The following is a 26,507-nucleotide window of genomic DNA, read 5'->3' on the forward strand; positions in this document are numbered from 1 at the left end:
CTCTATCCACTGTCTAGCTCCACTTTCTCTCCACTCTCTCTCTCTACTCTCTCTCTCCACTCTCTCTCTCTCTCCACTCTCTCTCCCTCCACTCTCTCTCCCTCCACTCTCTCTCCCTCCACTCTCTCTCCCTCCACTCTCTCTCCCTCCACTCTCTCTCACTCCACTCTCTCTCCCTCCACTCTCTCTCCCTCCACTCTCTCTCCCCCACTCTCTCTCCCCCCACTCTCTCTCCCTCCACTCTCTCTCCCTCCACTCTCTCTCCCTCCACTCTCTCTCCCTCCACTCTCTCTCTCTCTACTCTCTCTCCACTCTCTCTCCACTCTCTCCACTGTCTCCCTCCACTCTCTCTCTCTCTCCACTCTCTTGCTCACTCTCTCTCTCCACTGTCTAGCTCCACTTTCTCTCCTCTCTCTCTCTCTCTCTCTCTCTCTCTCTCTACTCTCTCTCCACTCTCTCTCCACTCTCTCTCTCTCTACTCTCTCTCCACTCTCTCTCCACTCTCTCTCTCTCTACTCTCTCTCTCTCTACTCTCTCTCCACTCTCTCTCCACTCTCTCTCTCTCTACTCTCTCTCTCTCTACTCTCTCTCCACTCTCTCTCCACTCTCTCTCCACTCTCTCTCTCTCTACTCTCTCTCTCTCTACTCTCTCTCTCTCTACTCTCTCTCTCTACTCTCTCTCCACTCTCTCTCTCCTCTCTCTCTCTACTCTCTCTCTCTACTCTCTCTCCACTCTCTCTCTCCACTCTCTCTCTACTCTCTCTCCACTGTCTTCCTCTCCACTCTCTCCACTCTCTCTCTACTCTCTCTCCACTGTCTTCCTCTCCACTCTCTCTACTCTCTCTCGACTCTCTCTCCACTGACTCTCTCTCTCTACTCTCTCGCTACTCTCTCTCGCTACTCTCTATACTCTCTCTCCACTTCACTCTCCACCCTCACTCTCCACCCTCACTCTCCACCCTCACTCTCCACCCTCACTCTCCACCCTCACTCACTCTCCACCCTCACTCACTCTCCACCCTCACTCACTCTCCACCCTCACTCACTCTCCACCCTCACTCACTCTCCACCCTCACTCACTCTCCACCCTCACTCACTCTCCACCCTCACTCTCTCTCTCCACTCTCTCTCTCCACTCTCTCTCTCCACTCTCTCTCTCCACTCTCTCTCTCCACTCTCTCCTCCACTCTCTCTCTCTCCACTCTCTCTCTCTCCACTCTCTCTCTCTCCACTCTCTCTCTCTCCACTCTCTCTCTCTCCACTCTCTCTCTCTCCCACTCTCTCTCACAAAGTAGTGTGCGTTCCATGGGCATCCGCAGAAATGTTTCCGGGGGGGCACATTTTTAACTTCATCTCCATCCCCCTTGCACCCTTCTCCCCTCTGCCTTGCAGCACCTTCTCGCCCTCCCCCTTGCACCCTTCTCCCCCTCCCCCTTGCACCCTTCTCCACCTCCTCCTTGCACCCTTTTCTACCTTGCACCATTCTCCCCTCTGCCTTGCACCCTTCTCCCCTCTGCCTTGCACCCTTCTCCTCTCTGCCTTGCGCCCTTCTCCCCTCTGCCTTGCGCCCTTCTCCCCTCTGCCTTGCGCCCTTCTCCCCTCTGCCTTGCGCCCTTCTCCCCTCTGCCTTGCGCCCTTCTCCTCTCTGCCTTGCGCCCTTCTCCCCTCCGCCTTGCGCCCTTCTCCCCTCCGCCTTGCACCCTTCTCTCCCTCCACGTTGCACCATTCTCCCCTCTTCCTTGCACCATTCTCCCCTCTGCCTTGCACCCTTCTCCTCTCTGCCTTGCACCCTTCTCCCCTCTGCCTTGCGCCCTTCTCCCCTCTGCCTTGCAGTACCCTTCTCGCCCTCCCCCTTGCACCCTTCTCCCCCTCCCCCTTGCACCCTTCTCCACCTCTGCCTTGCACCATTCTCCCCTCTGCCTTGCACCCATCTCCCCTCTGCCTTGCACCCTTCTCCTCTCTGCCTTGCACCCTTCTCCTCTCTGCCTTGCACCCTTCTCCCCTCTGCCTTGCACCCTTCTCCTCTCTGCCTTGCACCCTTCTCCTCTCTGCCTTGCACCCTTCTCCCCTCTGCCTTGCACCCTTCTCCCCTCTGCCTTGCACCCTTCTCCCCTCTGCCTTGCACCCTTCTCCTCTCTGCCTTGCAGCCTTCTCTACCGTGCACCCTTCTCCTCTCTGCCTTGCACCCTTCTCCCCTCCCCGTGGCACCCTTCTCCTCTCCACCTTGCACCCTTCTCCTCTCCACCTTGCACCCTTCTCCCCTCCGCCTTGCACCCTTCTCCCCCTCCCCGTTGCACCATTCTCCCCTCTTCCTTGCACCCTTCTCCTCTCCACCTTGCACCCTTCTCCTCTCTGCCTTGCACCCTTCTCCCCTCTGCCTTGCACCCTTCTCCCCTCTGCCTTGCACCCTTCTCCCCTCTGCCTTGCACCCTTCTCCCCTCTGCCTTGCACCCTTCTCCCCTCTGCCTTGCACCCTTCTCCTCTCTGCCTTGCACCCTTCTCCTCTCTGCCTTGCACCCTTCTCCTCTCTGCCTTGCACCCTTCTCCCCTCTGCCTTGCACCCTTCTCCCCTCTGCCTTGCACCCTTCTCCTCTCTGCCTTGCACCCTTCTCCCCTCTGCCTTGCACCCTTCTCCCCTCTGCCTTGCACCCTTCTCCTCTGCCTTGCACCCTTCTCCCCTCCACCTTGCACCCTTCTCCCCTTCGCCTTGCACCCTTCTCCCCTCCGCCTTGCACCCTTCTCCCCTCCGCCTTGCACCCTTCTCCCCCTCCACGTTGCACCCTTCTCCCCTCTGCCTTGCACCCTTCTCCTCTCTGCCTTGTACCCTTCTCCCCTCTGCTTTGCACCCTTCTCCCCTCTGCCTTGCACCCTTCTCCCCTCTGCCTTGCACCCTTCTCCCCTCTGCCTTGCACCCTTCTCCCCTCTGCCTTGCACCCTTCTCTCTGCCTTGCACCCTTCTCCTCTCTGCCTTGCACCCTTCTCCCCTCTGCCTTGCACCCTTCTCCCCTCCGCCTTGCACCCTTCTCCTCTCTGCCTTGCATCCTACTCCCCTCTGCCTTGCACCCTTCTCCTCTCTGCCTTGCACCCTTCTCCTCTCTGCCTTGCAACCTTCTACCCTCTGCCTTGCAACCTTCTCCCCTCTGCCTTGCACCCTTCTCTACCGTGCACCCTTTCTACTCTCTGCCTTGTACCCTTCTCCCCTCTGCCTTGCGCCCTTCTCCCCTCCGCCTTGCTCCCTTCTCTACTTTGCACCCTTCTCTACCTTGCACCCTTCTCCTCTCTGCCTTCCACCTTTCTCCCCTCTGCCTTGCACCCTTCTCCTCTCTGCCCTGCACCCTTCTCATCTCTGCCTTGTGCCCTTCTCTTCTCTGCCTTCCGCCCTTCTCCCCTCTGCCTTGCACCCTTCTCCCCTCTGCCTTGCCCCTTCTCCCCCTCCGCCTGGACTCCAAAACGTAAGCTGACCACTTTCTTCAAGCAAAATAATTTTGACCTAATAGACAAGCTTTTTATTTTTAGTAAATGCATGGCAGGTGCTCTACTATCAGTTTGCAGTTTTCATCCAGTATCCATATGTACTCTGGCTATACAAGGAAAGTGCCACCATCCCAAGCCAAGGATACACACTAAATAATAAGAACTACCAACAATATATCGGCCAAACAAGGGTGGGCAGAGAGCACATCACCCTCACATGCATTCATGTTTTAATGAGGATGCTTTTCTCTCACAATAAAATTAATGTTTGTAGAAATGCCATTTTGACACCTCTATGTGCTGTGCATAATGATTGTCACTGTAATTCGGCTTACCGAACTCAGAGGGAAGGTTGACTTGGTACACTGAGAGAATAACAAATGACTCGGAGGACTTAAACAGATGTCAGGGTGAGCGTGAAACGGACTACGATAAAGCAAGCAATTAAAATTGTATTTTGTTTAAAAGAACCATGACTTGTCGGAAAACACAGTTTCTATTATGTAAAAAAGTTCCTAAAAATGTCACCGTGATTACAAACTATATTACACAGGCACTATGTTGGAGAAAGGACCTACAGGCTGTCTGAACAGAGATCAGATAATCTTCCCTTACTTGCAGGCCCGTTATCCCATTCCACCAAGACCTCTGTTTCACCTTTCAACAATAAAAATAAACTTACTCACTGTCTCGTTCCTTGTCCCAAACTTGGTGGCTGAGGAAGTGCTTCTGCATCTGGAGCGTTCTTTCTAATAATTATAATTCACCATGGGCCAACCTGTGCACACATAGCAGAACACTGCGTCTTCGCCACATGACAGCATGCCAGCTCTCCACATTTACAGAGGCCCACTCAAGAGGGTTGTGCAAATCGCTTTCACTTTCGCAATGTTAGACATGCGTAGTCGAGCCGGCTAAAATCATCCAGAAAATGTAAGCATGCTTTTAAAATGCTGATGTGGAAACAGAGCCAGCTTCAACATTGTAATTGTGTCTTTAGATAACTTGTAGGGGAGGCAGGGAAGCAGTTTTTTTAAGGGTGCCACAATCACATTAAGAGGTCCCCAGCCCATGTAGGCCCCCAAACCCTGACAACCCCCACTCCCCCAACCCTCACAGCCCTGGCCTCCTCCCTTCTCAAAGGAATAGTGCCCTGAGGAGAATGCACTATCTCAGGGCTCCCACCCCCTCCTCTTTCCGGGCCTGGCTCGTGGCTTTGACTGAAGAGAAACAATGGAAGTTGATACTTTGTTTCTCTTCAGTCAAAGGTCAGCAGTGCGAGGAGCGAGGAGCAGGCTGCAGACAGCAGCAGCTGCTTTAGATAGAGAGAGACACAGCTCTCTACAGAGAGCTCAGCTGAGGGGCCCCGGATCCTCGTCGTGGCGGCCCCTGGGGTTTGGCGGCCCTGTGCAGGTGCACAGTTTGCACATGCCTAGGGCCGGCCCTGGGTCCACAAACGACCCTCACTTACTTTGAGAATAGTGAAGCTGCAGTAGGTGGAAATAAGCTTCAGACAGTGTTACAAGCGCTGCTCAGAACTCTGAACTATGGCACCCAACATCCAGGACTTGCCATCCGGATCTTGGCGCCTTGTGCTGCTTCCGACCTATTCACACATCGGTCCACTACTGACATCATGTCATAAACCAACGTAATGTAAATAGTTATTTAATGAAATGTTTTACCCTGTTACTTTGCTGGTGTGTTGTCTATATTTTTATTATTTCCATAGGGTTTGTCGTTATTTTGGGCGGGGTGGGTGACGGAGCCGAGCTGTCTTGCAGCCCTCATGGTGTGGAGCTCAGTTCATCTCACTATTTTCGTATTTCTCATGAAGGGTTGTTCCTAATATTTCTATTTTAGCGAGGTCAAAAAGAGATCCATTTAGTGGCCTACTGATTTTGCTCGATTACTTTTATTTTTTTACACGATTTTTCACGATTTTTCACTATCTGCAAAGACTAAACAGAGTATTGCGACTTTGTGCTTGTTTGTAAATAGAGAATGGACCAAAGAGAATCAATTGTAAAACAGTAAATGCTTGGATAACAATCAATCAAATGGAGAGACAAGCATGCACGACGGATTACAACGGGGATAAAGGCCTGCGTTAACTACTCTTCACTATCTGCAAAGAGAGAGTACTACTAAGAGAAAAGAGGGGCGGGGGCAGCGTTCAAAGCACATCAGCGTGCATAAACACGAAAAAGTTTTTACCTATCACGTACTTAACATTTTACAGCTTTTGATATTTGCTATTAAAAAACCAATGAAATTCACTGAAAAAACCATAGGTTATAGGCCATATATAGTTAGGAATTTGCATTTACAAAACCTTGAAAATTCACTGAAAAAACCATTGGTTATAGACCATATATAGTTAGGGATTAGCCTTTTCAAAACCTTATTTTACTCACACAAAACCATTGAAATTTCATATATAGTTAGTTCCACTAACTATATATCGCGCACCCGCAATCCACTGCTGATGATGTCACATATTACATCATTCATGACATGGTTAGTGACATCACTGATGACATCACTGATGACATCTCAAATGACATCACTGATGACATCACTGATGACATCTCAAATGACATCACTGATAAAATGAAATGAAATGAAATGAAATGAAAAGCAATTTTATATAGCGCAACAGTTGCCCTGAGGCGTCCAGGCGCTGAACTAGAACAGTGTCTTCCAGAGAGGCAATCCAGGAGGGGTCCAATTAGTTAAACAGGAAGGTCTTGAGCTGTTTACGGAAACTTGACAGAAAATCACTGATAACATCTCATTTGACATGACTGATCACATCACTGATGATATCATTCATGTGATAATACCATGAACCTCTTCAGACTCTAATATAACCTTAGATACAATCAGTGTAAACAGACAGTCACAGACTGTCACTCATCCATGGAGTTACTAACACACCTAGTCAGTTATGCAAAAAATCAATCACACCTCCATTTTCTCAACTATACAGTTATACACACCTTACTTATTCAAACATATACTAACACATATTTACTTTACTCTCTTATACAATCCCTGATACATGTTCACAATGATCCATACAGCCACTCACACATTCACTGGCTCTTATGCACAGTTATTTATAGATGTCAACTCTCACATGTACTGTGTTTTACATATGTACTTACTTTGACATGTAGCACTGAGATATCCATTCCCTCACTAATACACTCATGCACAGTCAACCGCCCATACAGCTGTTTCCACATGCACTTTTGAACCCATACATATAGTGAATCAACTACTCACACATCTATGTACAGAGTCACACACCTCCCAGCCACCCATACACACACACTCAGTTTCCCATACAAATACTTGGACAACCAATGAATAACCCATACAGTTACTCATATAGCTACTGATCAACATATGCAGCAGTTTGTAGAACAACAGATATAATGATGCACAAATTAAAACAGTTTAGTCACTAACCCATGCACTCAGTGAGACACATTTAATCACTCACTCATACAGTCAGTCATGCACCTACTAAATCCTTCATCCAGACACTTATACATCCACTCATTCTTCAATATGTAAGACATATTTTAACTTTACAGAAACATACAGTCACTGGATGTTGTCATCAGTGATGTCATCAGTGATGTCATTTGAGATGTCATCAGTGATGTCATCAGTGATGTCACTAACCATGTCATGAATGATGTAATATGTGACATCATCAGCAGTGGATTGCGGGTGCGCGATATATAGTTAGTGGAACTAACTATATATGAAATTTCAATGGTTTTGTGTGAGTAAAATAAGGTTTTGAAAAGGCTAATCCCTAACTATATATGGTCTATAACCAATGGTTTTTTCAGTGAATATATATATATATATATATATATATATATATATATATATATATATATATATATATATATATATATATATCTCCTCCTCAGCGACCAAGAAGAAGAGGCCCGCACAGGGGAAACGGAAACAGAGGAGACCATTTTTATTGCAGGTAAACCATTGTAGGCGAATGCATTTCGGCGTTCTGCGCTGCCTTCTTCAGCGCCAGATGGTTCAAGCAGGTTAAGGGAGCCATCACGGGTTTAAATGCTTTACCCGTGCTGCTTAGTGTCAGCAAACCACGCCCCCCGGATCGAGAGAGTTCCCACTGTTAGGTGTCAATCATGTAGGTCGCACAATGTACCAACACTACATGTCACAGAATCCTGTGCATTGTTCTGGAGGAACATGGGGGGTGGGTTGCAAACAAATATGCGGGATACTGTCCGTCATGGCAATACTGATGCCTCCTCTGCTCCCCAAACGCACCAACCTTCCATCTCTCCTTGTAGTTGTCGGCAGGGACAAGTTAGGAAATCCAGCTCGCCCGATGTGGCGTGAAATCACTCCAGCACTACCTTTTCCCAATTTCGAGTCAGGAGGTGGGCCCCGGAACTCCCAGTCACCTGAGTCCAAAAACAACTCCACTGACGCGGATGCCAGCGTCTCGGGGCCAACTTGTAGTGCGGGGGCCTCTTTGTGCGCGATTTTGGCACTCGCGCAAATTTGTGTACATAGTACCTCCACAGCGACCAAGAAGAAGAGGCCCACACAGGGGAAACAGAGGAGACCATCTTTATTGCAGGTAAACCATTGTAGGCGAATGCATTTCGGCGTTCTGTGCTGCCTTCTTCAGCGCCAGATGGTTCAAGCAGGTTAAGGGCGCCATCACAGGTTTAAATACTTTACCTGTGCTGCTTAGTGTCAGCAAACCACGCCCCCCGGATCGTGAGAGTTCCCACCGTTAGGTGTCAATCATGTAGGTCGCCCAATACACCAACACTACACGTCCCAGAATCCTGTGCATTGCTCTGGAGGAACATGGGGGGTGGGTTGCAAACAAATATGCGGGATACTGTCCCTCATGGCAATACTGATGCCTCCTCTGCTCCCCAAACCGCACCAACCTTCCATCTCTCGTTTTAGTTGTCAGCAGGGGGAAGTCCGGAAATCCAGCTCGCCCGATGTTTCGTGAAATCACTCCAGCACTGCCTTTTCCCAATTTCGAGTCAGGAGGTGGGCCCTGGAACTCCCACTCACGGGTTTAAATACTTTACCCGTGCTGCTTAGTGTCAGCAAACCACGCCCCCCAGATCGAGAGAGTTCCCACTGTTAGGTGTCAATCATGTAGGTTGCCCAATGCACCAACACTACATGTCCCAGAATCATGTGCATTGTTCAGCACAGAAACTTGTCAGGAATTCATAACTCAACACGAAAGCCGTTATTTGCATCGGCATGCCGGTTCCGTTCTTACCATTTAAAAGCCTGGTGCTAGCGGGTGCCGGAGTGCGTCTTTGGAGCTTTCATTATAAGTGGCGTCCCCGGCCGCGAAAGATGCACCACCCTACTAAGGTTGGGGGCCACGGGCTCTGTAGTTCACAGAGCCACCACGTGGGACATTTGCTTGGGATATGGAACGGCTCCCACATGCGGAGGCCCATCTGTGGGCTCGGAACTTTTTGGCAACAGCAATATTTACGTGCACCCATTAGGGTAGAGTTCTTTGATCCAGACTACAGCACCCACAAGTCAATACGCTCAACAGAGTAGCCCATTGAAGGGTAACATTTTTCCTTGTATGTATATGGGTCAGAACAGCACGAAAGACTGTCGAAGCCTCTGATGAAGTGCGGCAGCACAGAAACTTGTCAGGCATGCATAACTCGACACGAAAGCTGTTATTTGCATCAGCATGCCCGTTCCGTTCTTACCCTTTAAAAGCCTGGCGCTAGCGGATGTCTGAGTGCGTCTTTGTTCCGGTGGGGAACTTTGGAGCTTATATATATATATATATATATATATATATATATATATATATATATATATATATATATATATATATATATATATATATATATATATATATATATATATATATATATATATATATATATATATATATATTTATATAAAATGACAAGCACTTTTTGAGAAGGTAGAACCACTTTTTAAAATGGAACTGGACTAACCAAGAAACGCTGGAAGTCGTGGACTGCAGAGGTATCATGGAAACCGAAGGTACATCATTTATTGACCTCATGGTGTGACAAATACTGTATTGCGTTAATTGTGTAATGGTATTGAGTCCAGGCTGTAATGACATTTACTATTGATGAAGGGGATACCTCCATGTTAAGCCAGGTTACAAATAGGGCCAGGGTCATTGTTTCCTCAGGACACTCTCACAATCCCTAGAGTGGGAGACAATCAGTGCCCCCCAATGCGTTTTCAAAGGGTGGACGCTGTTCTCCTCAATCCTACCTTGCAGGTGTACCTTAGAGAACACTGAATAACCATGAGCCTCCTATTGCAGTCTGCACCCCAGCACTATGCTGTCGGAGACTACTCAGTACATCCAGTTCTACCTTGGCCTATTCAACAAATCCCGCAGCCAGTTCCCGCCTCCAGCCGCGAACTGGCCTGCAATCTGCCTCATAATGATACCAGAGCAGCACAACAAACCTGCTGGTATGCTTATCCATCTCGGGTCGGTTCGTATAAACAGTATTTTGGGGCGAGGGAGACGACACGTTCCACCACCTCCGATATGGTTTACCATCACCTCCCTCCACGCCTCCTGAGGATAGGGTGCGCCCAGACCATGTGTTAAAAGTTAGAGGGTTGTATGTGGCCAGGTGTGGCTGTGCTTGCACTCCGAAAGAGCCCCTGGAAATATCTGGTGTACTCCTTCCAATGTTGGGTAGGTCAGGTACTTAAACTGTGTGTACTGGAAAAGCGGGTTCCTGGAGACCCCCTTCTCGTGTGCCATGGCCCTCACCCATTGCTTTTCAGAGACATCGGCGCCCCAGGCCATCGTCCACTTGGCCTGTGATGGTAACATCGTTCCAATGGAGTGGCGGGGTGTCTCCCTACGCAATAACCACTCCAGCACCCTACCCGCCCTCTTGCCATGTAAGCGGGCATTGTATTCTTCGTAGTCAAGTTCTGCAAGCCTAGCCCAGGTTCCCGGTGATGTTTTAGAAGTTCCCGGAGTGGTTGCACCCTCACCACACACCTCAGGGTTGTGCTTTCAATGTCTCAAAGCTCCCTCTCCATGTCTAACAGTTTTCTGCACAAATTTCCTCTCACCCACAAGTCGTGGCAATACATTGGCCCCGCATGACCAATTTGTGCACTTCCCACTCCGAAGCGCGGGAGGTCGCAGAACCAGTGTTCTGCTGAAAGTACTGTGAAATACTCGACAATATAGCCGGCCCTCCACCCGCATTTACCACATGCTGACTGCTCCTCGCTCCCGCCCCGTGCAACCGTTTGGCTGGTGGAGACAATAGTCTTTCTACGCTCTTTATCCTAATGTTTGCTTCTTGCTCCCACATTTTGGGATTTCCTTCAAATCTCACCAGCAGTAAGAGACAAGATCTATTTTGCCTGTTTTTTTACATTGTCTGCACTTAGCCGGATTAAATACCTTTAGTCTCATGAATGTCAGTTTTATGTCTGAATATTGTATGCGTGAGTATCATCCAACATAAGTATTGTGTCCTAAATATCGTTTATATAATACTTTAATTCCAAGGGAGTATTATTCCTAATCTATAATTAAGGGACAAAATTCATGTCAGGTGATATTTAGGATACAAAATTTACGTTTGTTGATATTTTTAATTGTAATATTCTGATATCATAATCCAAATGTCGAATCATCCATCCTTCGTCTAGGAGGATCTTCGGCCGATGAATACAAGATAATGAAGACACTGAGAATGTGTGAATGGGCTTAATTCGTTCATATTGAGTTCACAATCGCCTTGCTCAGTGGGGGAGAAAGTAACTTTTCTGAGTACTGTTTCTTTCTGAATAGCTTCTTTGTGGGGTTTTCTAGGGTGTGTTGATGTACAATGTGGTGAAATGCAAATGTGTTTATTCTTAGAACAGAACCTAAAGACATCTAATTCCCCCATGTAAATGTCATTGTGCGGCAATATTATGGATACCCAAGTGCAAAAATCTGAGCTCAATGTAAGTTAAAGGATAAATTCAACTTAATCAGTAATACCTGTTGGATTTCTAGTGATACCTGTTGGGTTTGACATCAAGCTTGGATCTTGAGATGTATGGAGTTTTGACTTGAATTTTGAAGAAAATTCTAAAAAAAAAAAAGTAGAAAAGTCAATTTTTAGATCCTTGTGTGGTAACCAGTCAAAATATCGAGTTTTTAATTTCGGCTAGACATAATATCGAGTCAAAAATAAAGAATAGACATAATATCGACTAGACATAATATAGACTACAAAAATATAGACTAGAAAAAATTAATATTGACTAGAATAGCAAAAATATCGATTAAAAAATATAAAATGGACATAATATCGACTAGACAGAATATAGACAACAAAAATATCGAATTTAAGGTAAGTAAATATTAATATTTAATTTTTGTGTAATATAATTCTGTAGCGGGTTATGGGTTTATAGTGGAATAGGGAGGGAAGTAATTTAATTGTAATTAATTAAATAGGTTATTTTATTTATTGGTATTTATTTAGAATTAATTGTTAAATTATTATTAATTGGTAATTAATTAAAATATAATTGCTAATTAATTTTAATTGATTAATTGATAAATATTTTATTTTTAGTAATTTATTTTTTGTAGCGGTTGTGGGTTTATAGGGGAATAGGGTGGGAAGTAATTTAATTATAATTAATTAAATATGGTATTTTAGTTATTGGTATTAATTTACAATGAATTGATAAATTATTATTAATTGGTAATTAATTAAAATATAATTGCTAATTAATTTTAATTGATTAATTGATAAATATTTTGTTTTTAGTAAGTTATTTTTTGTAGCGGGTTGTGGGTTTATTGGGGAATAGGGTGGGAAGTAATTTGATTATAATAAATTAAATATGGTATTTTAGTTATTGGTATTTATTTAGAATTATATATTAATTAATTAAACATTTCCAATTAATTAAAATATAATTAGTAATTAATTTTAATTGATTAATTGATGAATATGTTAATGTTATTAATTTTTTTTCTGTAGCGGGTTGTGGGTTAATAGGGGAATAGGGTGGGAAGTAATTTTATTATAATTAATTAAATATGTAATTTAATTTGTGGGTATTTATTTAGACTTAATTGATAATTAATAATTGATTGGCAATTAATTAAAAAATCATTGGTAATTAAATTTAATTGAATAATTGATAAATATGTTAATTTTAGTAATTTATTTTCTGCAGTGGGTTGTGGGTTTATAGGGGAATAGGGTGGGAAGTAATTTCATTATAATTAATTAAATATGTTATTTTAATTATTGGTATTTATTTAGAATTAATTGTAAATTAATTTTTAATTTGTAATTAATTAAAATATATTTTGTACTTTATTGTAATTGATTAATTGATAATTAAGTTACTTGTATTAAATTAATTTCTGTAGTGGGTTGTGTGTTTTTAGCGGAATAGCTTGTGAAGTAATTTAATTGTAAGTAATTAGATTTTTGAATAAAAAATTTATTGAGATAATTTTTCAAAATACTTTTAAATTGTTAAATATTTTATTAATAATTGGTAAATAATTAGTATTAGTAGGTAATTTTTATTATTAAATAATTTTTATTTGTATTTTAAATTGATTATTTAATATATTTAACACAATTGTAAAATATTTTAATTAATTTGTAATTGGTGGTACTATTTATATTTTTTATATTTAAATAAGAAGTATTTACTTGCACTACTATTGCACTCACTGTAGTTGGAATAGTAAGTTTACCCCTACGCTATCCAATGCTTTCCTTACTGTTGAACTCACTGGAGTTGGAATAGTAATTTTTATCCCTACACTATCCAATGCTTTCCCTACTGTTGCACTCACTGGAGTGGGAATAGTAATTTTTACCCCTACGCTATCCAATGCTTTCCCTACTCTTGCACTCACTGGAGTTGGAATAGTAATTTAAACCCCTACACTATCCAACGCTTTCCCTACTGTTGCACTCACTGGAGTGGGAATAGTAATTTTTACCTCTACACTATCCAACGCTTTCCCTACTGTTGCACTCACTGGAGTGAGAATAGTAATTTAAACCCCTACACTATCCAACGCTTTCCCTACTGTTGCACTCACTGGAGTTGGAATAGTAATTTTTACCCCTACGCTATCCAACGCTTTCCCTTCTGTTGCACTCGCTGGAGTGGTAATAGTAATTTTTACCCCTACGCTATCCAGCGCTTTCCCTAATGTTGCACTCTCTGGAGTGGTAATAGTAATTTTTACCCCCACGCTATCCAACGCTTTCCCTACTGTTGAACTCACTGGAGTTGGAATAGTAATTTTTACCCCTACACTATCCAATGCTTTCCCTACTGTTGCACTCACTGGAGTGGGAATAGTAATTATTACCCCTACGCTATCCAACGCTTTCTCTACTGTTGCACTCTCTGGAGTGGTAATAGTAATTTTTACCCCTACACTATCCAACGCTTTCCCTACTGTTGCACTCTCTGGAGTGGGAATAGTAATTTTCCCCCCTACGCTATCCAAAGCTTACCCTACTGTTACACTCACTGGAGTTGGAATAGTAATTTAAACCCCTACGCTATCCAACGCTTTCCCTACTGTTGCACTTTCTGGAGTGGGAATAGTAATTTTTAACCGTAACTACAAAGAGGAATATCCGGGTCACAAATAAACAAGTGTTTCCTGAAACAGGAATCTAGGCAAAACCTAGGGACTAACAGCTAACCAAAATGAGTAGCCAGAGGCTGAGAAATTCTCATCGGACCACCCAATTAGCGGAGTATCATCACATGAGGTTAGATGATGGATCCAAACAACGCCCAGCCCATCATATGACGGTGCGGTTGTGGATACCAAATGTTGTCTCCAACCAGAGGTTTCTCAATTTTGGCTGCTGATGAGGTGCAGTGCGTGAAAAAGAGTGAAATTAAAATTGATTATCAGAACACAAAATATGTTTATTAGGTATTGTTCTGGTATCAAAAGTTAAAACCACGCCTGGTAGTCTGACAATATGGCTACCCAGTGGCGCTGTGCAAGACGGTCGACATGTTTCAGCCAGGAGGAAGTATTATCCGGCTTACTTCAGGACCAAGTAAGGGTGTAATGCTACTGCACAAATTAATTTCTAATAATAAGTGTTGTGCAAAGTACTTACAAAATAAAAGTGTAAGTGCTGTGGTGTTAAAGAGAAGAAGAGAAAATTCTCACATTGCCTAGATTCCTGTTTCAGGACACACTTGTTTATTTGTGACCCGGATATTCCTCTTTGTAGTTACGGTTTCAATATAGGGCCTTTGGGATATCGGGGTCAATAAATATAGGCCCTCAGACCCTCATCTCACTTTGTTTTTTAATAGTAATTTTTACCCTTACGCTATTCTACGGTAAAAATATTGCATATGTTTTGTAAATAATATATATATATATATATATATGTATTTAAAATATATATATTTTTTTAGTTACATTAATTATTTCTCAATTTTACATTTATTTAAGTATTTTAAATATGTTTAAATTAATTTAATTTAATATTATATTACTTTTAATTTACTTTTAAGAAATTTTAAAAAATCGATATTTTGACAGTCTATATTTTTTACACTCGATATTTTGGAGTCAATATTTTTGTACTTACCTGTTTGAAGATAGGAAGTCGATATTTTTGCAGTCGATATTTTTGCTTCGATATTTTGTACTCTCGATATTTTGACTGTCGATGTTGTGTCAGTGATCCCCTTGTGTATTACCCATAGGGGCTATTCTATATTTCACAACCTTTTTAGATTAATTACTCCTCCACGATTTTAGAAATGTTTCTTTGTTAATATATATTGCTTATGGAAACTGACTGGTCATTCTTTCTTGGGTGTGGGAAAACATATTTAAATGGACCGATTTGATCTTATTCATCTTTATCTTTGCCTAAAGCTCTGGACTGCAATTCTTGACAAATATATTCATTGTTTTGCCAAGTCTTTTTCCGGTAATTGCCTGCCAGAGTACAGTAAAGTTGTAGTCTGAGCTTTGAGAAGGACTGTGGGACAATCAACTCTTGTGAATTGTGGGCATGTTTGCTGTTGTTGTTTTTGAGGTTACCAGATGCTGACTCTTTAGTGCCACCTCTTCAACCTGGAAAACCTATTTTTCTTGAAAATTTAATTTTGTGAACTTAAAACAGGATGAGGCAGAAGAACCTAATCACCCCACAAGATTAGCCAAAGCTGTTCTGAGAGCATAGTTGAAACGCTTGGGGCGCTCTAGAACTACCTGTTATATGTTAGCATTAGAATTATGACGTCTAAATTACTACAATGGTAATGTGCTATAGGTCCTGTGAAAGGAAAGGACACTTTCCTTTATGGGGGATGTATGAAACCTGATATCTGTTATCACGATTTCAAAGATCTTTCTGAGCTAAGGGAAAAGGTTAGGATTTACTTAGGTATGCATTCATTGTAATCAACAGCTTTATATGCAATGGTATTGGGTAGGCCTAATGAGGTTAATGCAGGTAAAGTATGTTTGGGCTTTTGTACTCTTTATTTCCTGTAAAATAGCCTTTTACTTAATGATTTTCAGACTTGCTGCTGGTCATAGGTTAGTGTTATCTAAGAATTTCTCCAGCGGGAGCAGGCAGTCCTTCATCAATGGAGCACATGTAATGACTATGGCAGGGCTGTCCATCTTCATCTGTTCTAGTAACATGACACATGGCTGTCGTTCTCTCTCTCTTGTGTAGTTGGCATGCATTGAGGTCCTGCCCCCAGTTCCTGATCATCCAGTGCCCATCCCTGAGACCATCCTCCAGTCCCTTTCCAAGGACTCCCAGAAGCGGCTCTTGGACGCTCACTCTGCTATTATGAGGTAAGCGGCTGCATTCATGGTACCCTGGTATAAGTGGGGTAAAGCTAGACAGGAGTATGATCTACGCATGCACCGATACTATTCACACACACAGGTGATGGCACAACCTTTTACTCCGGCATTATGAGGTAAGCACCTTAAATGAATGATACCCTGGCTTCATTTACTTCTTGGATACTACAGAGGTCTCCATGCCCTCTCTGCCATTAACAAGGAAGCAGGTTGCATGAATGATATCTAAGCTTAAGTGGGCTAAGGACACCTGGAGTAAGATCTGCTGAGACTTCACTGGGTTATATATAGATGAATATATGAGCATTTACCTCCTCATGTAAGATACACCCACATGACACTAATCACACATATAGGTGCTTGCATACCCACGTACAGTCTGCCACTAGCAGGTACGCTCGCTACATGAATGGCATCCGGGCTGCATTGAGCTATATATCAATGAATAGAAGCGGTGATGCTAATCACACATGGCCCTAATGACTCACCCGTTGATCTAGTTGAACTGTGTTCTAAATTCTGTCACTCTAACAACTAGCACACCAGGAGTCGTCTGTCCATCCGAATGGAGAACACATCAATAAGCTATGTTTTAAACTTTTTTGGCTATGTAGGAGAAAGCTCATCCTCAGATGTAGAGGCTTGCTGTATGTAGCAATTTAGGACTAAAACCAGGTGCTAGTGTTTATAAAATAAGTCTTGCAGTCAGGGTCGGATCTATAACGCGGGCACTCGGGCTGCTTTTTGGGTAGCCTGAGGGGCCGATTTGGGCGGTTTCTGCATTGTTCGATACCGCCAGCAGCCCAGTGGGTGCCCGAGTGGCCTTTCTAGAGTCAGATGGGCGTCCATTACCTCCCTTTTATCAGCGGGCAGAGGTGTCACTCCCTTTCTCTTGCTGGGCCAGCCCATTAATGTAAGCATATTGAGCGGGGCAGGGGGCCTGAGCACCAGTGTAACTAATCCATGCATCCCCCCTTTTTTTTAATGACATTTCGCCAAAGCAGTGTTTTGCAGAAAGGCAATATGCAAATGTGGGCAATTTTTTTTTACCATGCCGGGCTGATTTTGAATCCCAATCAAACCCAACCCTGCTTGCAGTGCGTGAAGTAGGTGGCAGGTACCAAAATAGGAAAAACTATAGTTTACACTGCTCAGCCTGTCAAGCCACAATCCTTACTGCCCTGCTCATTCAGCCTTGGCTTCTTAGAAAACGTAGAATTTTGAAACTTAACATTTTTATTAGCTCGAGTGTTGATGTATTAATCCAATTATGCAAACTGTTACCCGTAGGATGTAGCCACATGCTGGATCTGTACTTTGTTTAAAGGAATAGCATTATGCCCCTGTAAATCTACCAAACCACTAGTTGTGCCTGACTGGTCTGCATGAAGCCTGCCATCTCTAGACACGTTTATAACCCTCTGAGGTGGGAGCTTTTTGCTCTTGAGGGTCAGAACCCAAGCCCGCTTTGGGTGGAGGTGCTTCACCCACCTACCCTCAAGCAGGAACAGCATTGAAAGGCATTGAGCCTAAAAGGGCTTACCGTCCTTTGTTATGCTGACCAGGGTCTCTCCAGCCAGTGGGGATGCCTTTTCCCCTGACCAAGCCCCACTTTTAGCGGCAAGATAGGCAGAAAAATTAGTAAGCAAGAAAGGTGTGTCCCCTTTCAACCAGGACCACACCTAAGGTGCCCTGAGCTGAAGTGACCCTCTCCTTTGAAAATCCTCCATACCGTTTTGCCAATAGGTTTAGGGGTATGTCCCCTCCCTCCCCAGAGGGAGTGGGTATACATAGGGTGAAGTCATCCTAGGTAAGTAGCCCATTGGCTACTACCTTCTAACTCCTGTAATGCCCCAAAATTGAGTATTTTGGGGCACCCCTGAAGCTTAATCCTCAGATTACTGATGATTCACGAAGAAGAGGACAAAGAAGAACCATGCAGAAGTGAAGACTGAAGACACCAGCCGGCTTATCCCAGCCCTACTGGTATGTCTGCAGACCTCAAAGCCTGTGCTATAGAAGAATGACTTGTCCCGCAGCCCAGCGACCTCCAGAACCCTGGGAAGACTGCGTGCCTTCTAAAAACATGCTTGATCTCCCATTGACAGCAGACATGTTGCGAAGAAAACCAACTTTAAACACCAAAGCTCTGCCTGCATAATCGCAAAACCAACCAACTCGGCACCCGACGCCCATGGTCCGAGTCGAAGAGGCCCACCGGTCTAGCAAAGGTTCCGTAGCGATCCTAAGTAAGAGTCCCTCATGAGTTGATCCCTGTCGGACTCAATAGCTATCCCTTTAGCCTATGCACAATGACCCCCCCAACCGTGACCACATCGGTAGGCTGATTTCCTCTGCCAAAGGACACCCCTGCACCCGGAGCCCCTAGGCCTTGGGGAGATCTTCTGTAGATTCCTAACGCTCCAGCACATCCTAACTTACTTGTGCAGCTGTAGGTTTCTTTCGTTCAGCCTCCTGGCCTGAGCCTGCACCCTTTTTCAAAGTTTGAAATTTCCCATTGGCTTGGATTGGGTGCCCGACGCTGTGTTGCCACTCTGCACCTGGCCGCCCCAGTGCCGCTGAGGGTGTATGTTTGGTGCTGCTTTGAGGCCCCCCTGTGCTTGTCTTAATCACCAGTCTCTGGGTTGCAAAACCATATACTAATTTCCTGCAAGTAGTACCCCGTTGATTGCCATTTTCTCCTTTAGATAACATTGGCACCGCTTCTTCACCCAAAAGCTCAATACTGTAAATCATTTGCTTACCTGCTTACTGCTGATTGTGTTTTCTCCTATAGGATAACATTGTACTGATTGAAAAATGCAGTCTCCACTTTTTACATAGAAATCCAAAAAGTATTTTACTGCAACAAAGTATCTTTGGTTCTAAGAAATAAACATACAAAAAGTAATATTTTTAAAGCAATTGGTCTTAGATTTAGTCACTGAGTGTGTGTAATAATTTCTTGCCTGTGTGAGTGCAACAAATGCTTAGCACTGCCCTCTAATAAGCCTAACTGCTTGCACACACTACCACAAAAGAGAGCATTTGTATTATCTACTATAGCCTCTGTAAAGCCTCTGGAGATCCACTGGCTCTTTGCAAACTATACCTCATTTTGGTTTAGTATATACAGAGCCAGCTTCCTACATTAAGCATAGGTAAGATACTTGTTGGAAGTGAGTTACATAGTTCTGACATACATTAATTAGCACAAATTCGTTTTTTGGCGAGTTCGCTTTCATGTCAAAAATTATTTGTAAATTGATGTGAAGACGTATGTCAACGGCTGGATGTCATTGCCTGACAACACTTATGGATATGTAGGTATGTGTGAACGGACATCTCTTAGTTGAAGTAGAGAACCTCCCCCCAAATATTTTGTGTAGAATTTTAAGCTCACAGTAAGAAAGAAGTGGTGGGTTCTTGAGGCCTCCATTTGAACGAATTGTTGTTGACCTAGTGTTTCTGGGAGGAGCACGGTCTGAGGAATGTATGATTGATGCGTGGCAGACAAGACGGTCCATTGAGTTTCAGTCTCAGGCTCTGTTTACAGGTCAAAAAGCCTAATGGATAAGGCTCTCCTTCTTTACCTGCTAATTGCTGTCATGAGGATGGAACTTATATGCCTGTTACAAGCGTTGGCCATGGTATATCCATTATTTGGCACACTAAAGGGGATCTGGTTGATGGGGCAGGGATTGGGAGCTCATCCAAGTATAGAAGTTTTGCAAATTCACATCGCTGTTTAGGCCCCCACCTCAAGATGCTACACTCATTCAAAATGCATCAGTTCTGAAAGCCAGTAAATTATTTCTTCTTTGTCTCTACACGCTCATTTTTTTCTGTGATTTGACTTCTCATTCACAGGTCTCAGGTCTCTTTGTTGCAGGACATCGAAGAAAAAGAAGTAAACGCAGAGGAGAAGGAGGTAATGATTTAGATATGTTTAGATGTGCAGTGGGATTGCTTGACTTAAGGCGCTCTTATGTACCAGGCAAGAGTGGCTCCACCGCTGGAGTCTCCACCTTCCTCCTATCATTCATGCCTCCAGTGCTTGTATACTTGAATAAGCTAGCCCTGTTTGGAGGGCACCTCAGAGCATACTTTGTCTCCTGTTTGCAAGGCTGCATTCAAACAGTGGACCAGCTGTGCTCTGAACTGTGACTTTTGCACCCTCACATATACTCAGTGTAGATTGTCCCTTTTTCAATGGAGAGCTGTAGACAGGGTATATGTGTACTCGAGAAATCTCTGTAATTTGATCTTTTCATATGATGAAAAAGTTAAGGTAATCAAAGGACAAAAGAAAAGACATCAGAAAGGCCAAACAACTCTTTCTGAGTCAGCTATAGAGTGTTTTGTTTAGGTGTTCTTAGTTTGAAGATCTGTCTAGTCAGCGGATTAATGTTACATGCCCTTTCCTAGCAGACCACAAACTCATTCCACTGTACGGAAAGCAGCCACTGTGGTATCTACAGTGCAAAGATTTGTAGAGCGATAACATGGAGGGAGGCCTGTCCATACTTTTGTCAGACATGCCTGCCTTGACTCTGACTAGAAAACAGACATTCCAGGAGATCTGGCATTTTTGAAGAACAAGTAATATATTGATATCTTTTTTGATTTGTAATAGTGTTTTCTAATAATCTGATTTTCCTGCCATCCTTGATTGTAATCCTAAATCTTCATAAACAACTCATCTGCCTTTGCGCAGGACACCAGCATCCTGAATCTAGAGAAGGCAATGGAACCCTTTTCTGCTAGGGGTAGATGAACTTAGCATCCCACAAAGCTTTGTGAAACTCTTAGGAAGTCTGGCTAACAGACTTATATTGTCTGTTTAGGGTTAGCTACCTAACTGCATCCTTGTTTTGTTTCTTTTCATTTGGTCTTGGAAAATATAAAAACAGCATATCTCTGCATTTCATTTTCAGTTTAACTGTAAATTAACTAGCTACTAGACGGCTACCAAGTAGAGGACCCCGGATATCTTTTAAATTACCTCTACAAATGTAAAATATAGCTCCTTGCCAGTGTGAGGTACCAATAAGTCAGTTTGTCTTGGGGAGCAATCTTAACTTTCTTGAAAATTACATTCATGGAAAATGCAACCAGATGGGGTAGAAGATCCTAGTTACCCCGCAAAATTAGCCAAAGCTTTTCTAAAAGCATTGTTAAAAACCTTGTGGCGATCTAGAACTGACCATTAACCATTAGCATAAGTGGGACGTGGCACATACGAATCACTGAACACATACTAGATGTATTTTATGCTAATACAGAACTAGTTACCTTTCAAACAATGACTCCGGTCACAACGTCAGACCACCATTTGCTTGCTTTCCAACATAAAACAACACAAACCAACTCACCTAAAAAAATCCCCTTATGTTCTTCCACCTATCGATCCTGGAAAAAAACTCAATTTGGAACACTTTGAAACACAACTAACATCCAATGCAAAGCCAGACACAATACATTCTGTTCAAAAACTATATGCTTAGCTTCAGAAAGCTTTTAAAATCCTAATACCAATAAAGACGATACTACAGAACAAAAGAAAACAGTCAGCTTGGAGAAATACAGAGATAAATGAGATAAAACAACAAATTAGAAAACAGCAACATGCCTGGCTCAAAACAAACACCAATCAACACAAACTTTGCCTACAGAAACTTAACAGATTACACAAGTCAACTATCAAAAAAGCTAGGAAAAGGTTCTATTCCGACAGAATTCAAAATGCTAAATGTGCGAATGAAGAATTCTATATAATTCTCAATGAGTTTCGTGAAACCAAATTCCCTAGAAGGAGCTCATCCCATTACTCAAGATTTCACAGACAAACTGTCAAATCATTACATGGCTGAAGCAGAAATATTAAATTCATATTTAAAACAAAGACAAAGCACCAGCACTGACGCTTTTCCAAAACAACAATCCAAGAATACTCTAACCCTGCCTCTCCATTCCTTCCAACACATTTCACACAATGAATTTATGGACCTGGTGAAAGCAAGCAGGCCTGCCAGCAGCCCTTCTGACCCCTGTCCACCGCAAACCTTCAAGAGAATTCTTCTAACAACCTTTGGTGCCACACAAGTAAGAAGAATTGTCAACAATTCTTTAAGCATCTGAATATTTCCAGAAGAACTCAAAAAGTCATGCATATGCCCATTATTGAAGAAAACAAACTTGGACCCGCTGAACCCTGACAACTACAGACCGATTACAAATGGACCTTTCCTGGGCAAACTGATAGAAAGAGCAGAAATCGCCCAGATGTCACAATTCATCGAAGATAATGGCATGCTTTCAGACTTCCAAACAGGATTCTGTCCAGGAAGAGGCACACAATCTGCCCTTGTTGCCATCTGGGATGACCTGAAGAACACAGTTGACCTCCAAAGGTTGCTGCACTACTTCTCTTGGACCTCTTGCTGTCTTTGACACAGTTGACAATGACAATCTGATGCAAAGACTCTATGAAGCCGGCATAGAGGTGACTGCTATAGACTAGATCACATCCTACCTTCACTTTTTTTTTTTTTTTTAAATATATTTTTATTGCAGGAATTAGCCAAAGTTACATGTCAGATCAGCAACACATTTGCAGGAATAAAAGGGTAGGTACATCCAATCCCCCGTGAGAAAACATCGTGGGTACACAGCCATTCAGCCCACAACCCAAGGGTCGGGCAGCGTCTTCTTACATAGAACACAGGTGGGGATCCGGTAGAACGTCGAAGCTGATCCGGATAATCCCACGGGCTTCATCTGATTTTCTAGATCAACCTAACAGAAAAAACTCCCCCCCAACAGTCTCATGATTCAACTCCCTCCCCCCACCCAACCCCGCCATCAGTGTGTAGTGGTATGTGTAGAAAGAGCTTATGGGAAAAACCCCAGATGACTGTATTGAGATCCGTATCGTGGACGTCTAACGGGACTCAGGTTGTGCTGCATCATCACCCTCGGAATCGCTGGAAGCGCAGTAATCTCTAAGGGCCTGCATTATTGTCTCCCATTCCAGTGCTGATTCTAGCGCCCTCTCGTTGTGCTGCCGCCTTGCCAGTTGGTATCGCAGAGTGCTCTCCCCCACAGCCCACTTCAGAAGTTCGTTGTGCCATTTAGCTCTCGTCGGACCAACTCTTGCCTTCCAATTCCTGGTTATCTCCCATTTAGCGAGGACGAGCCCTAAATCAATAAATTTGCTCGAAATTTTATTTTTAGGGGTATGCGGGAACCAGTGTAAGAGCCCCACCGCCGCGTCGACCGATAAAGTTTTCCCCGTAATCCTATTTAGAGTATCCTCGACCAAAAACCAGTATGAGGACAGCGCCGGGCAGGACCACAACATATGAATGAGGTCTGCCTCAGGCGCTCGGCATCTGGGGCAATCCGCTGTATCCGTGGCGAAGTATTGCTGAATCTTCGCCGGGGTCAAGTAAGCCCTGTGGAGTATATAAAAATGAACCAGTTGAAACCGGGCATGGCGCGCTCCCTTCCAGGCTCAGCGCATGAGTTGTGACCAGGTCGTCTCCGGTATCTCTTTCCCTATGTCGGCCTCCCAACGATTCCGCAGTGTGGTGAGGGGGGGCAAGCCCTCGTTAATCAATCTGTTATACAGGCACGTGACTGCCTTGACCGTCCCCGCGGACATCATAACGTACTGGCACACCGGAGACGTAGGCGGTTCCTCTAGACCACTTTTCCAGTACGTCTGAATCGCTCTAACCAGAGCCATGTGCAGGAGGAAGTCGCCTCAGGGAACATCAAGACGGTCTAGAATCTCTTGGAAGGGCAGTAACACCCCGTCCTCATAAAGGTCCCCCACCAATTGCAATCCTGCGTCTTCCCACTGTCCTAGGCGCGACCAGTCTCCCCCGTGAGGCAGGGCCGTCAGCATCCCCAGCGGTATTTCTGGTGCATATGGAAGCCTCAGCTGCCCCCCGGGCGTGGGCGCGATTCCAGCATAATCTAATAGTGTTTTCTTCGAGCGTCAGGTCCTGCAGGGCCAGACGCTGGTGTAGTGCGATGAAGGAAATAACATGCCTAGGCATTCCCGTACCCCTCCCAACCTCCGGGCCACGAAACTCCCTCGCGATTTCCTGGGTGGAGGTCTGCAATTGAGCTGCCAGATAATATTTCTCAAAATCTGGCACCGCAAGGCCTCCTTCTGACTTTGGTCTCATCAGCGTCTTGAGAGCCACTCTCCGGCGGCCCGATCCCCAGAGGAACCCCACCACCATGGATCGCAATAGCCGAAAGGCGGCCGGCGGGATCCAAATCGGAAGCGCTCGAAAGTAGTATAGCAACCGGGGAAGTGCCACCATTTTCAAAAGTGCAATCCGCCCCGCCACCGAAAGCGACAGGGTAGCCCAAAATTCCATACTACCTCGCAACGCGCGAGTACAGCGGGCTATATTGCCGTCCAGAAGGTCGGTGGGGTCATGGTATATGTATACCCCCAGGTACTTGAGGCAGCTAGGTTCCCACCTAATCTCTCTGCTGGTGTCGGGTCTGGGCGTTCCCCTGTGAACCGGGAACAGACAATTCTTGGCCCAATTCACCCGAAGGCCCGAGACCTCCCCGAAAGACGTCAGTGCCTCAGCAGCCCCATTCAAAGCGGTACTCGAATCCTCGAGGAAGAGCAGCAGGTCATCAGCATATAGCGAGATATAATGCTGGCCAGATAAGGTCTGCAAACCGCCGAAAGAAACTCCGGATCGGATTGACAGCGCCAGTGGCTCCACCGCTAACGCGAAGAGCAATGGGGATAGCGAACATCCCTGTCTCGTGCCTCTTTCTACTGGATATTGTTGTGAGATCAGCGGGCCTGCTCTCACCCTGGCCGACGCCGAGGCATAAAGCACCGTGGTCCACCTGACAAAGCCCTCCCCTAGTCCAAAGCGCAGCAACACTCTGCGCAGGTAATCCCATTCCAAACTATCGAAGGCCTTTTCCAGATCGACCGAAAGGACCATCGGGCACAGGGCCTCCGTGTGCGGTTCCCCTAACAAGCGAAACAACCTGCGAATATTCATGGTCGTGTTACGTTTGGGTATGAATCCTGCCTGGTCCTCGTGGACTAAAGAGCGCATGTGTCCTAGCAGCCTCAATGCCAATATGCTGCTTAGGATTTTATAATCGACCGTTAACATTGATAACGGTCGGTAAGACGCCGGGTCAGCTGACTCTCTACCAGGTTTGAGGAGGGAAACTACTAAGGCCTCACACATCGAGCTGGGGAGACATCCCAAACGCTTCGCCTCTCTGTAGACTATCAACAGTCGGGGCGGCAATAGGTCTACGTAGGTGGAGTAGAATTCGACCGGAAGTCCGTCAAGGCCCGGGGTCTTATTCCTCGCCATCCCCTTAATGGCGCTACGGATTTCCCCCAGTTCGATGTCGGAGCCCAGGGCCTTCGCCACATCGGGCTCCAGCGCTGGCATCTCCAAGGGTTGCAAATAATCATCAATCAGGACGGGGTCTCTGGTCGGGTTACTGCAATATAGCCGTTCGTAGTAGCGCTGGTAACAGCCTAATATCTCCGGTTGGGTGTGCACCTCAAGCCCCTCCGCTGTACGCATGGACGTCGTCAGAGAGGTCCGGCGCGTGGGATTGGCCAACCAAGCTAGCAGCGCGCCCGACTTATCCCCCTCCGTGAGCGACCTAGTGGTGTAGGCCTTATAATCGAAGCAGCGCAGTCTTTCGACTTCCGCCGCCACCGCCTCCCTCGCCGCAGCAGTACGCTCCTGGAGTTCAGGATGGCCGGGGCGGTGAAGTTCCATCTCACGGAGCTTCCGGTCAGCCGTGGTCAGGTCATCGAGTATGACACGTCGCATACCCACCTTCTTAGAAATACAATAGCCCCTGACCACTACCTTAAACGCGTCCCATTCTGACGCTCTCGATCCAGCGGTGCCCCATTGGTCGCAAAATAATCAGAAATTTTGTCCTCCAGGTCCGCCCTAAAGACTATGTCCTCTAAGATCTCCGGGCGCAATTTCCAGGTGGGTACACTAGGGGTCCCGGGAAACCAACGGAAGTCCGCCAGGAGGGGGTTGTGGTCCGAGATGGTCCT

General features: G+C 44.9%; 1 protein-coding gene across 1 annotated transcript in view; it reads left to right on the top strand.

Moving 5' to 3' along the window:
* The window catches only part of WDR97 (WD repeat domain 97), a 474,462-nt gene that overhangs the window by 175,990 nt on the left and 271,965 nt on the right, over positions 1–26,507 (top strand). Inside the window, exons 11-12 of the mRNA XM_086966430.1 lie at positions 16,281–16,405; positions 20,288–20,348. Of these exons, the coding sequence (XP_086822556.1) occupies positions 16,281–16,405; positions 20,288–20,348 (186 nt within the window). The remainder of the gene's footprint in view (positions 1–16,280; positions 16,406–20,287; positions 20,349–26,507) is intronic.

This window comes from Lissotriton vulgaris, chromosome 4_1 (genome assembly GCF_964263255.1).
Source record: "Lissotriton vulgaris chromosome 4_1, aLisVul1.2, whole genome shotgun sequence".
In the NCBI taxonomy this organism is placed as follows: domain Eukaryota; kingdom Metazoa; phylum Chordata; class Amphibia; order Caudata; family Salamandridae; genus Lissotriton; species Lissotriton vulgaris.